Source organism: Carcharhinus amblyrhynchos, unplaced genomic scaffold (genome assembly GCF_965287045.1).
Source record: "Carcharhinus amblyrhynchos unplaced genomic scaffold, sCarAmb.v2.hapA scaffold_846, whole genome shotgun sequence".
Classification (NCBI taxonomy): Eukaryota; Metazoa; Chordata; class Chondrichthyes; order Carcharhiniformes; family Carcharhinidae; genus Carcharhinus; species Carcharhinus amblyrhynchos.
In genome coordinates this window covers 1-11,820 of record NW_027650586.1, presented here as the reverse complement: position 1 = coordinate 11,820, position 11,820 = coordinate 1, and the positions used below count along the sequence as shown (strand labels likewise).

The window sequence follows — 11,820 nt, the reverse complement described above, 5'->3', positions numbered from 1 at the left end:
TGTTTGATGGGGGGACAGTGTAGAGAGAGCTTTACTCTGTATCTAACCACGTGCTGTACCTGTCCTGGGAGTGTTTGATGGGGGGACAGTGTAGAGGGAGCTTTACTCTGTATCTCACCCTGTGCTGTTCCTGTCCTGGGAGTGTTTGATGGGGGGACAGTGTAGAGGGAGCTTTACTCTGTATCTAACCCCGTGCTGTACCTGTCCTGGGAGTGTTTGATGGGGACAGTGTAGAGGGGGGCTTTACTCTGTATCTAACCCCGTGCTGTACCTGTCCTGGGAGTGTTTGATGGGGGACAGTGTAGAGGGAGCTTTACTCTGTATCTAACCCTGTGCTGTACCTGTCCTGGGAGTGTTTGATGGGGGGACAGTGTAGAGGGAGCTTTACTCTGTATCTAACCCCGTGCTGTACCTGTCCTGGGAGTGTTTGATGGGAACAGTGTAGAGGGAGCTTTACTCTGTATCTAACCCCGTGCTGTACCTGTCCTGGGAGTGTTTGATGGGGAACAGTGTAGAGGGAGCTTTACTCTGTATCTAACCCCGTGCTGTACCTGTCCTGGGAGTGTTTGATGGGGGGACAGTGTAGAGGGAGCTTTACTCTGTATCTAACCCTGTGCTGTTCCTGTCCTGGGAGTGTTTGAAGTAGGAACGATTTGTTCTTTGATTAATAGTCTGGAATGCGACAAAGAGATTGGCGCAAAACGCTGGCAGAAAGGGGATCAGATAGGAGCCAAAATCGCTGATGAAAATCCCAGTGGACTGACTAACACCCCGATACAGCTGCTGACAGAAGTGGACTCTTTGTTTTTGCAATCTAATTCCTGCCCTCAAGTGCTTGCAGATGTGAAAGGCAGAGCTTGGAACTCCAACAGAAGGGATAAGATCCAGTGTGCCTCAGGATGGAGGAAGCTGGAACACGCAGCTCGACTGATCTGCAATTAAAATCTCCAGCTGTTGTACTTTAAGGGAAGCACAGTGATTAGCACTGCTGCCTCACAGTGCCAGGGACCCGGGTTCAATTCCCGGCTCGGGTCACTGTCTGTGTGGAGTCTGCACATTCTCCCCATGTCTGCGTGGGTTTCCTTCAGGTGCTCCAGTTTCCTCCCACAATCCAAAGATGTATAGGTTAGGGTGGATTGGCCATGCTAAATTGCCCCTTAGTGTCCAAAGATGTGCAGGTTAGGGGGGATTGGCCATGTTAAATTGCCCCTTAGTGTCCAAAGATGTGCAGGTTAGGGGGATTGGCCATGCTAAATTGCCCCTTAGTGTCCAAAAGATGTGTAGGTTAGGGTGGATTGGCCATGTTAAATTGCCCCTTAGTGTCCAAAGATGTGCAGGTTAGGGGGATTGGCCATGTTAAATTGCCCCTTAGTGTCCAAAGATGTGCAGGTTAGGGTGGATTGGCCATGTTAAATTGCCCCTTAGTGTCCAAAGATGTGTAGGTTAGGGGATTGGCCATGTTAAATTGCCCCTTAGTGTCCAAAGATGTGCAGGTTAGGGGGATTGGCCATGTTAAATTGCCCCTTAGTGTCCAAAGATGTGCAGGTTAGGGTGGATTGGCCATGTTAAATTGCCCCTTAGTGTCCAAAGATGTGCAGGTTAGGGGGATTGGCCATGTTAAATTGCCCCTTAGTGTCCAAAGATGTGCAGGTTAGGGTGGAGTGGCCATGTTAAATTGCCCCTTAGTGTCCAAAGATGTGCAGGTTAGGGTGGATTGGCCATGTTAAATTGCCCCTTAGTGTCCAAAGATGTGCAGGTTAGGGTGGATTGGCCATGTTAAATTGTCCCTTAGTGTCCAAAGATATGCAGGATACGTGGATGGGCCATTGTCAATTTGTGGGGTAATGGGGATGGGGCGGTGTGTGGGGGGCTGGGTGACATGCTCTTTTGGAGGACCAGTGCAGATGCGATGGGCTGAATGGCCTCCTTCTGCGCTGTAGGAATTCTCTGGAATGGGGGATTTTTGCCTGGGTGGCGGTGGGAATGCGGGGGGTTCTGACCGGGACGTGTCTCTGACCCACGATATGGGGGCGCCTAAGAGAGATTTCATGGAGTGCGGGGGGGGGGGGGGGGGGGGGGGTGGGAAATGGGATGAAATGAGGTGGCGCTGGGAATGAGACAGGAGGGTGGATTTACGTGTGCATTTGTGGGATATGGGCATTGCTGGCCAGACCCAGCATTTACTGATTGTCCCCAATCGCCAATGAACCTGCTGCAGTCCCCATGTGATGTAGGTACACCCACAGTGCTGTTAGGGAGGGAGTTCCGGGATTGTTATTGGACATCAGTCAGTCCCCGTGTGTGGGGTAGGTACACCCACAGTGCTGTTAGGGAGGGAGTTCCGGCATTGTTATTGGACATCAGTCAGTCCCCGTGTGTGGGTAGGTACACCCACAGTGCTGTTAGGGAGGGAGTTCCGGCATTGTTATTGGACATCAGTCAGTCCCCGTGTGTGTGGGGTAGGTACACCCACAGTGCTGTTAGGGAGGGAGTTCCGGCATTGTTATTGGACATCAGTCAGTCCCCGTGTGTGTGGGGTAGGTACACCCACAGTGCTGTTAGGGAGGGAGTTCCGGGATTGTTATTGGACATCAGTCAGTCCCCGTGTGTGGTGTAGGTACACCCACAGTGCTGTTAGGGAGGGAGTTCCCCAACCCCAGTAACAGTGAAGGAATGGCCAATATATTTCTTAAAGCTTATTTATTAGTCACAAGTAAGCTTACATTAACACTGCAATGAAGTTACTGTAAAAATCCCCTAGTCACCACACTCCAGCACCTGTTCGGGTACACTAAGGGAGAATTTAGTACGGCCAATGCACCCTAACCAGCACGTCTTTCAGATTGTGGGAGGAAACCAAAGCACCTGGAGGAAACCCATGCAGACATGGGGAGAACGTGCAGACTCCACACAGACAGTGACCCGAGGCTGGGAATCGAACCCGGATCCCTAGCGCTGTGAGGCAGCAGTGCTAACCCACCGAGCCACCCCGAATTTTGGATGGTGGCTCGGAGTGGGGAGCTTGCAGGTGGGGGTGTTCCCCATGTGTCTGCTGCCCCCACCACCTTGTCCTTCTAGATGGTAGAGGTGGTGGGTTTGGAAGGTGCTGTGGAAGGAGCCTTGGTGAGTCGCTGCGGGGCATCTTGTAGATGGTACACACGGCTGTGTGGGTGGTGGAGGGAGTGAGTGTTTGTGGTTAGCGTGTCGATCGAGCGGGGCTGCTTTGTCCTGGATGGTGTCGAGCTTCTCGAGTGTTGTTGGGAGCCGCACTCATCCAGGCAAGTGGAGATTGTTCCATCACACTCCTGACTTGTGTCCTTGTAGACGGTGGACAGGCTTTGGGGGGAGTCAGGAGGTGAGTTACTCTCCGCAGAACCATCTCTCTCTGCACAAGCAGCTGGGGGCTAGGGGGTGCAAGAGAAAGAGCGCTCCCACACAGCACAGTCCAGAATGTCCCACTGCTACCCTCTGCTGGGAAGAGGCAGTACAGAGACAGAACAAATTACAGCAACAAGACTGTACATTTAGGTAGCACCTTCAACTTCACCAGGGCATTGTCAAACCAGATGTAAGACAGAAGGAGATATGAGAGCACTTGATCAGAAGCACAGCAGAAGCAAGGGGGAGGCAATAAGATGGAAATGAGTGAGGGAGAGACGAAGGGAGGGAGGACAGAGGCGAAGGGAGGGGGGACAGAGGCGAAGGGAGGGAGGACAGAGGCGAAGGGAGGAGGGACAGAGGCGAAGGGAGGGAGGACAGAGGCGAAGGGAGGGAGGACAGAGGCGAAGGGAGGGAGGACAGAGGCGAAGGGAGGGGGACAGAGGCGAAGGGAGGGGGGACAGAGGCGAAGGGAGGGGGGAGAGAGGCGAAGGGAGGGAGGACAGAGGCGAAGGGAGGGAGGACAGAGGCGAAGGGAGGGGGGAGAGAGGCGAAGGGAGGGGGGAGAGAGGCGAAGGGAGGGGGGAGAGAGGCGAAGGGAGGGGGGAGAGATGAAGGGAGGGGGGAGAGAAGGAAGGAGGGAGCAAGGTGGGATCAGGGAGCAAGGTGGGGACAGAGAGCGATGGGGGGCCAGGGAGTGAGGTGGGAGCACAGAGCCAGGGCGCGGGGGAGGGGGGGAGCCAGAGCCAGGGGGTTCGGGGTGGGGGGAGGGCCGAGGGAAGGGCGAGGGGGGAGACAGAGGGAGAGCTGGGGGAGGGAGAGCGGGTGAACCAAGTGAAAGGTATTGTGAGTGTGGAACAGGAGGAGGGACAGAGACAGAGAGCTTATCCAGTGGTTTTATTGATGAATATCTCAGTGTTGAACGGTGATTCCGCTCTCACTGAGTCGGGCCTGGCGTTTCACCCGGTCACCCACCCGGGCAGCGACAGCTCCCAGCCAGGGGTCAGCATCACCGCGCTGGATCAGAAACCTCCCCCAGTCCCCACCCACCCTCCACCACCTTCCAGCAGGTTCCACAGGGGTGTCGGCGAAGGAGTGTGTCTGAATCCGGGTGGCAGAGTTCCCCCCACCCCCACCGAACTCCCCGAGGTGCTGCGGCCTCAGCCCTCGGGGGCTGTTCCTCACGGCGAGGCGACAAGTCCGGATATTCGACCACGGAGTGCAGCACTGCCAGGTCCAGCCCAGGGATCTCCAATTGCGGTTGTCTGTCCACCCCTCTCTCTCTGTCCCGGTCTTCCCTGTTTCCAGACCCCAATCCGGGCATTCCCCATTCCCAGACCCCAATCCGGGCATTCCCATTCCCAGACCCCAATCCGGGCATTCCCCACTCCCAGGACTCCAATCCGGGCATTCCCCATTCCCAGGCCTTAATCCGGGCGTTCCCCACTCCCAGGACTCCAATCCGGGCATTCCCCATTCCCAGGCCTTAATCTGGGCGTTCCCCACTCCCAGGATTCAATCCGGCTGTTCCCCATTCCCAGGCGTTCTCAATCTGAACGTTCCCTGTGTCCCTCCAGTGTTCCCAGCCTCCTATCCGGTATTCCCTGCTCCCAGCCCTCTCTCCGGCATCCCCAGCCTCCTATCCGGTATTCCCTATCCCCAGGCACCTGTCCGGCATTCCCTGTTCCCAACACTGGGGTGGGGAGGGGCCGGCCGTGATTCCGGAACCATCCCACCTCCAGCGGGAGAAGCGGTGACCCGAGGGGGGGGGGGAGAGACTGGACGCTGAACGTGAGGCCACGCGTGGAACGGTTCTCCCGAAAGTGTCCGCACGGAGAGAAGATGAAAACAGCTCCCTTCTCCCCCCCCCCCCGGATCTCCGCGGGGATCGCACCGTGGGAGTCGAGGGCAGGTTCACACGGAGGTACATTAAATCCTCGACCCTCCACCCCCCCCCCCCCGCCCCCAAACGTGCCCCCTCCTCCTCCCCGATCCCCACCCCCCACAGTGACCTGCGACCTCTCCCCCCCCCTTTGTCCTGGTCCGTCACTGCGGTAAGCGGCTGCGGATGAAGTCCATCAGAGGTCGCAGCTGCCACTCCAAGCCCTCCCGGCTCTCCCTCGTTGGCCAAGGTCCAGTCCCAGCGGACACCCTCGTCCAGGCCGCACTCCGACTCTGCGTCGTCCACTCCTGCCCCCGGCGGTGGTGGGGGGTGGGGGGGGGAACAAAACGGATATTAGCTACTGTCCACACAGCGGGGAGAGAGTGGGGGGGGGTGGGGGGGGAAGCCCGTTCCGGCTGGTGTCTGTACAGGTTCACCAAATGTGGGGGTGCTGCATGCCTACGCCAGTCACAACAATAACCCTGCATTTGTATAGCATTCTTAATGCATTGCAATGTCCCAAGGCGCTGTTATCAAATGCTACATCGAGGCACTTCCGGACATGTCAGGGACAGGTAACCCAAAATCTCAAATAAAAGCTTCTGTCTAAAGGCATGTCTTAAAGACAGAATGAGAGAGAGAGAGAGAAAGGCAGAGAGAGAGGGGGAGAGAGGCCGACAGAGAGGGAAGAGAGACGAAAAGAGAGAGAGATACAAAAAAGCAGAGAGAGAGAGAGAGAGAGAGAGAAAGGGAGAGACAGACACAAAGGGAAAGGGAGAGAGAGGAGAGAGAGAGACAGATAGACAGACAAACCGAAAAGGATAGACAGAAACGGAGGCAATTCCAGAGCTTAGGCCCCCCCCCCCCCAGGCAGCTGAAGGTACGGCCCCCAATGGCGGAGCGATGGGAATCGGGGGACGCTCAAGAGGCCGGAATTGGAGGAACTCAGAGATCTCGGAGGAGGTCACAGAGATAGGGAGGGGGGTGTAGGGGGCTGGAGGAGGTTACAGAGATAGGGAGGGGGGTGTAGGGGGCTGGAGGGGGGTCACAGAGATAGGGAGGGGGGTGTAGGGGGCTGGAGGAGGTTACAGAGATAGGGAGGGGGGTGTAGGGGGCTGGAGGAGGTTACAGAGATAGGGAGGGGGTGTAGGGGGCTGGAGGAGGTTACAGAGATAGGGAGGGGGGTGTAGGGGGCTGGAGGGGGTTACAGAGATAGGGAGGGGGTGTAGGGGGCTGGAGGGAGTTACAGAGATAGGGAGGGGGGTGTAGGGGGCTGGAGGAGGTTACAGAGATAGGGAGGGGGGTGTAGGGGGCTGGGAGAGGTTACAGAGATAGGGAGGGGGTGTAGGGGGCTGGAGGGAGTTACAGAGATAGGGAGGGGGGTGTAGGGGGCTGGAGGAGGTTACAGAGATAGGGAGGGGGTGTAGGGGGCTGGAGGGAGTTACAGAGATGGGGAGGGGGTGTAGGGCTGGAGGGGGTTACAGAGATGGGGGGGGGTGTAGGGGGCTGGAGGGAGTTACAGAGATAGGGAGGGGGTGTAGGGCTGGAGGGAGTTACAGAGATAGGAGGTGTAGGGGGCTGGAGGGAGTTACAGAGATGGGGAGGGGGTGTAGGGGCTGGAGGGGGTTACAGAGATAGGGGGGGGGGTGTAGGGGGCTGGAGGGAGTTACAGAGATAGGGAGGGGGTGTAGGGGGCTGGAGGAGGAGGGGGAGAATTTATCTATGTTTCTCTTAGACAGTGGAATGGGGTGGCGTGGTGGGTTAACACTGCTACCTCACAGCGCCAGGGACTTGGTTTCAATTCCCAGCTCGGGTCACTGTCTGTGTGGAGTCTGCACATTCTCCCCGTGTCTGCGTGGGTTTCCTCCCGGTGCTTCGGTTTCCTCCCACAGTCTGGTTTGGATGCATTGACCCAAACAGGCGATGAGGGGGATTTCACAGTAACTTCATTGCAGTGTCAAGGTAAGCCTTTCTTGTGACACAAATAAATAAACTTAAAACTTTCTCCCTGCTGACTTTTGAATGGACCTACCTCGCATTAAGCTGATCTTTCTCTGCACCCTCGCTATGACTGTAACGCTACATTCTGCACTTTCTCATTTCCTTCTCTATGAATGGTATGCTTTGTCTGTATAGCGCGCAAGAAACAATACTTTTCACCATATCCCGATACACGTGACAATAATAAATCAAATCAAAATTCAGGGTCACTTATTACTAACCCTGACCCCTCCAAGTTACCCGTCCTGCACGCGCCCCCACACCTCCCCGCCTCCCTCCCCAGCCCCTACTGTACCTGGAGTGAAGATCCAGCCTCGCTGTCTGCGGGTCTCCTCGGAAGCAAACACTCGTACCGTCTGCACAGCGTCTGGGAAGTGAGTCTGGAACCATTCCACATCCGATTTGCGTCTGGTGTCACTGACAAGCTGGGAGGAGGGAGGAAGACAGACGGTTAATCAATATTGGGGGCGGGGGTGAGGGTGAGGGGGGGGGGCAGCCTCAGGCTCATCGGCCCTGAGGGAGGGGCGGGGGGGGGGGGGGCATTGCTACTGCCTTGTCCAGATTGAACCCACGCTCAGTGTGAACGAGGCGAGGCAGTGAGAGGGAGAAAGGGGAGCGAGGGGCAGAAGGGGGCAGTCGGGTCGGGTGGGGAGTTGGGTCTGGGGGGGGGGGGGGGGGGGGGGGGGCGGAGGTTCAGGTCGGGGGAGGGGGACGGAGTCAGGTCAGGGGTGGGGAGCACCGCACTGTGGGAGGGTCGGTGCCGAGGGAGCGCCGCACTGCGGGAGGGTCGGTGCCGAGGGAGCACCGCACTGTGGGGAGGGTCGGTGCTGAGGGAGCGCCGCACTGTGGGAGGGTCGGTGCCGAGGGAGCGCCGCACTGCGGGAGGGTCGGTGCCGAGGGAGCACCGCACTGTGGGGAGGGTCGGTGCTGAGGGAGCGCCGCACTGTGGGAGGGTCGGTGCCGAGGGAGCGCCGCACTGTGGGAGGGTCGGTGCCGAGGGAGCGCCGCACTGTGGGAGGGTCGGTGCCGAGGGAGCGCCGCACTGTGGGAGGGTCGGTGGCCGAGGGAGCGCCGCACTGTGGGAGGGTCGATGCCGAGGGAGCGCCGCACTGTGGGAGGGTCGGTGCCGAGGGAGCGCCGCACTGCGGGAGGGTCGGTGCTGAGGGAGCACCGCACTGTAGGTGGGTCAGTGCTGACATTAGACCATACTCTAATCTCTGGAGCTGCTCTGGAACCTGTGAGCCGGACATCAGCACTCAGAGTACGTGTGGGCTTTAGGAGCCGTCCTTACCCAGACTGGCTGTGTTACATCCTTGATGATTAAGCGACAGAAGCAGCCAGGATCTCGGGTTCGTTGTTCTTCCCCCCAGCGGATCATGTCCTTACGGTACTGCTCCTTGTACTCGCCGGCTCCCAGTAACTCCTGCAGGTCCAGCCCATGTTCCTGGCCAAATCAAACAGCCAGGGTCAGTTCACATCCACTGCACTGCCCCCAACATCTCAAACAGTCACAAGCACCCAAAGCCCTCCCGATATCCTTCCTCGACCTTCCAACAACATTGACCATTCTTCACTATCTTGTCACATTATGGGTGGCACAGTGGGTTAGCGCAGCTGTCTCACAGCGCCAGGGACGCGGGTTCGATTCCCGGCTCGGGTCACTGTCTGTGTGGAGTTTGCATGTTTCTCCCCATGTCTGTGTGGGTTTCCTCTGGGTGCTCCGGTTTCCTCCCACTATCCAAAAGATGTGCTGATTAGGGTGCATTGACCATGCTAAATTCTCCCTCAGTGTACCCAAACAGGTGCCAGACTGTGGCAATTCAGGGAATTTCATTGTAATTTCATTGCAGTGTTCATGTAAGCTGACTTGTGACTAATTTACTTCATCGTTTCCCGCTCTCTCTCTCTCTCGCCTTAAGATCAGAACATTGGGGCTTCAAGTCCCAACCCACAGACTCTCAGAATCTTTCCAGCAGGAGGCCATTCAGCCCACTCCCATTAATGTAGCCCAATCCATCACACAAACCATCCTCCCATCCATTGACTCCGTCTACACTTCCCGCTGCCTTGGGAAAAGCAGCTGGCATAATCAAGGATCCCCCCCACACACCGGACATTCTGTGTTCCACCTTCTTCCTTTGGGAAAATGATACAACTGTCTGAGGTCCCGTACCGACCGACTCAAGAACAGCTTCTTCCCTGCGGCTGTCAGACTTTTGAATGGACCTACCTCACATTAAATTAATCTTTCTCCACACCCTCGCTGTGACTGTAACACTACATTCTGTATCCTCTCCTTTCCTTCTCTATGAACAGTATGCTTTGTCTAGATAGTGCGCAAGAAACAATACTTTTCACTGTGTCCCAATACATGTGAGAATAATAAATCAAATCTATGTACTCTATGAAATAGTATGCTTTGTCTGTATAGCACGCAAGAAACAATACTTTTTCACTGTATCCCAATACACGTGACGATAATAAATCAGACCAGAACTGCACACAATACTCTAGGTGTGGCCTCCCCTGTATAATTGTGACAGCACATCCCTGCTCCTGTACTCCACACCTCTCACAATGAAGGCCAGCATGCCATTTGCTTTCTTTACCGCCTGCTGCACCTGCGCGCTTACCTTCAGTGACTGGTCTGCAAGGACACCCAGATCCCTCTGCACACTCCCCTCTCCCCATTCACAGCCATTCAGGTAGAAGCGGGGCGGGGGGAGCCGGGTCTTGACGCAGGGTGAAGTGGAATGGGAACAGAGGGAAGACAGGGGGAGCAGAGCGAGGGACGCTAACACGCGAGGCAGCCGGGAGGAGAGAGCGAGAAAGCAGGGAGGGCGAATGCAGCAGCCTCTGCCGCAGGTGGGGTCCTCTTGAGCGTTACCTTGGCGTATTGTTCCTTAATGGGTGCCGACAGCCTCAGGATGGTGCAGTTCTCATCTCCCAACCTCCAGAAAACACACAGAGAAAAGTCAATTAAATAAAGCACTCGCTGGGTCGGGTGGGGTGGGGTGGGGAGGGAATCAGATAGGGTTGCCAACCATCCAAACTTGACCAGGAGTCTCCAGGAATTAAAGATTCAAGAGGGAGAGGCGATGGCCTGGTGGTATTATCACTGGATTATTAATCCAGAAACCCAGCTAATGTTCTGGGGGACCCGGGTTCGAATCCCGCCACGGCAGATGGTGGAATTTGAATTCAATAAAAAATATCTGGAATTAAGAATCTACTGATGACCCATTGTCGGAAAAACCCATCTGGTTCCCTTTAGGGAAGGAAATCTGCCATCCTTACCCCGGTCTGGCCTACATGTGACTCCGGAAACCCCCTCCACGCACACAGCAATGTTGTCGACACTTAACTGCCCCGCTGAAATGGCCTGGGTGAGACACTCAGTTAAAGTTTATCTATCAGGGTCACAAAAGTCAGCTTACATTAACACCGCAATGAAGTTACTGTGAAAATCCCCTAGTCGCCACATACTGGCGCTTGTTCAGCTACACTGTGGGAGAATTTAGCACGACCAATGCACCCTAACCAGCACGTCTTTCGGACTGTGGGAGGAAACCAGAGCACCCGGTGGAAACCCACGCAGACATGGGGAGAATGTGTAGTCTCCACACAGACAGTGACCCGAGGCTGGGAATCGAACCCGGGGTCCCTGGCACTGTAAGGAAGCAGTGCTAACCCACTGTGCTGTCGATTGTCGGAAAAACCCATCTGGTTCCCTGTAGGGAAGGAAATCTGCCGTCCTTACCTGGTCTGGCCTACATGTGACTCCAGAGCCACACAGCAATGTGGTTGACTCCCAACTGCCCCTCCAAAGGGCAACTAGGGATGGGCAATAAATGCTGGACCCAGCCAGCGATGCCCACGTCCCATGAAGGAATAAAAAGAATGTAAAATTAAGATCAGTCTCCAGGACACTGTGGTGTGACACCCTGGAGAAGTATCTGGATGTTAAAAAGATGTTTTTTTTTAATTGTCATTTTTCTTGGAGTGTTTCTCCTCAGTCGATGCCAAAGCATTGAATACAGTGGCTGGGTTTGTGGGATAGGAGCGCAGGATGGAGGGGGGAAACATGAGCCAATTGGGTATAAGTCTTCTTGCTTTCCAAGAAAGGTCCAAGGTGGATGTGTTGACCAAATAGAAGCTGGAGAGTCCGGTGAGAGGTGATTAAACCCCGTGAAACACATTTAATTGCTATAGGCAACCCTATCAAGAGAGCTGAGGGAGGAAAAAGGGGTTCGGGAGAAAGTAGGGAATAAGCCTGTGGGGTGTCCCCTCTCTTAATCCCTGGGAGTGACTCCCAGCCATTGCGGGAGGTAGGCGTGGGGGGGCTTTGCGGACGGAGGTCCGACGTGCTGGGGGTGAGGGGGCAGAGGTAGGCGCCAGGGGGTGAGGGGGGGAGGACGCGCACGGAAGGGCTGAGGAGAGCTGGGCGGGGGGCGGGTGGTGGCTGGCGAGGGGGCGGAGGGGAGGTAAGTGAGGAAGGGGCGGAGGGAGGTCGGCGAGGAGGGGGGGGACGGAGGGAGGGTTGGCGAGGAGGGGGTAGA

At 56.2% G+C, this 11,820-nt stretch overlaps 1 protein-coding gene across 1 annotated transcript; it reads right to left on the bottom strand.

Annotated features, from left to right (window-relative positions):
* Positions 1-5,385: 5,385 nt before the first annotated feature.
* pmvk (phosphomevalonate kinase) lies at positions 5,386-10,257 on the bottom strand. The gene is given in 5 exon segments (XM_080184637.1): positions 5,386-5,493; positions 5,495-5,568; positions 7,557-7,686; positions 8,553-8,705; positions 10,149-10,257. Coding segments are annotated over 4 exon segments (360 nt in total). The 5' UTR covers positions 8,640-8,705; positions 10,149-10,257; the 3' UTR covers positions 5,386-5,424.
* Positions 10,258-11,820: the final 1,563 nt, after the last annotated feature.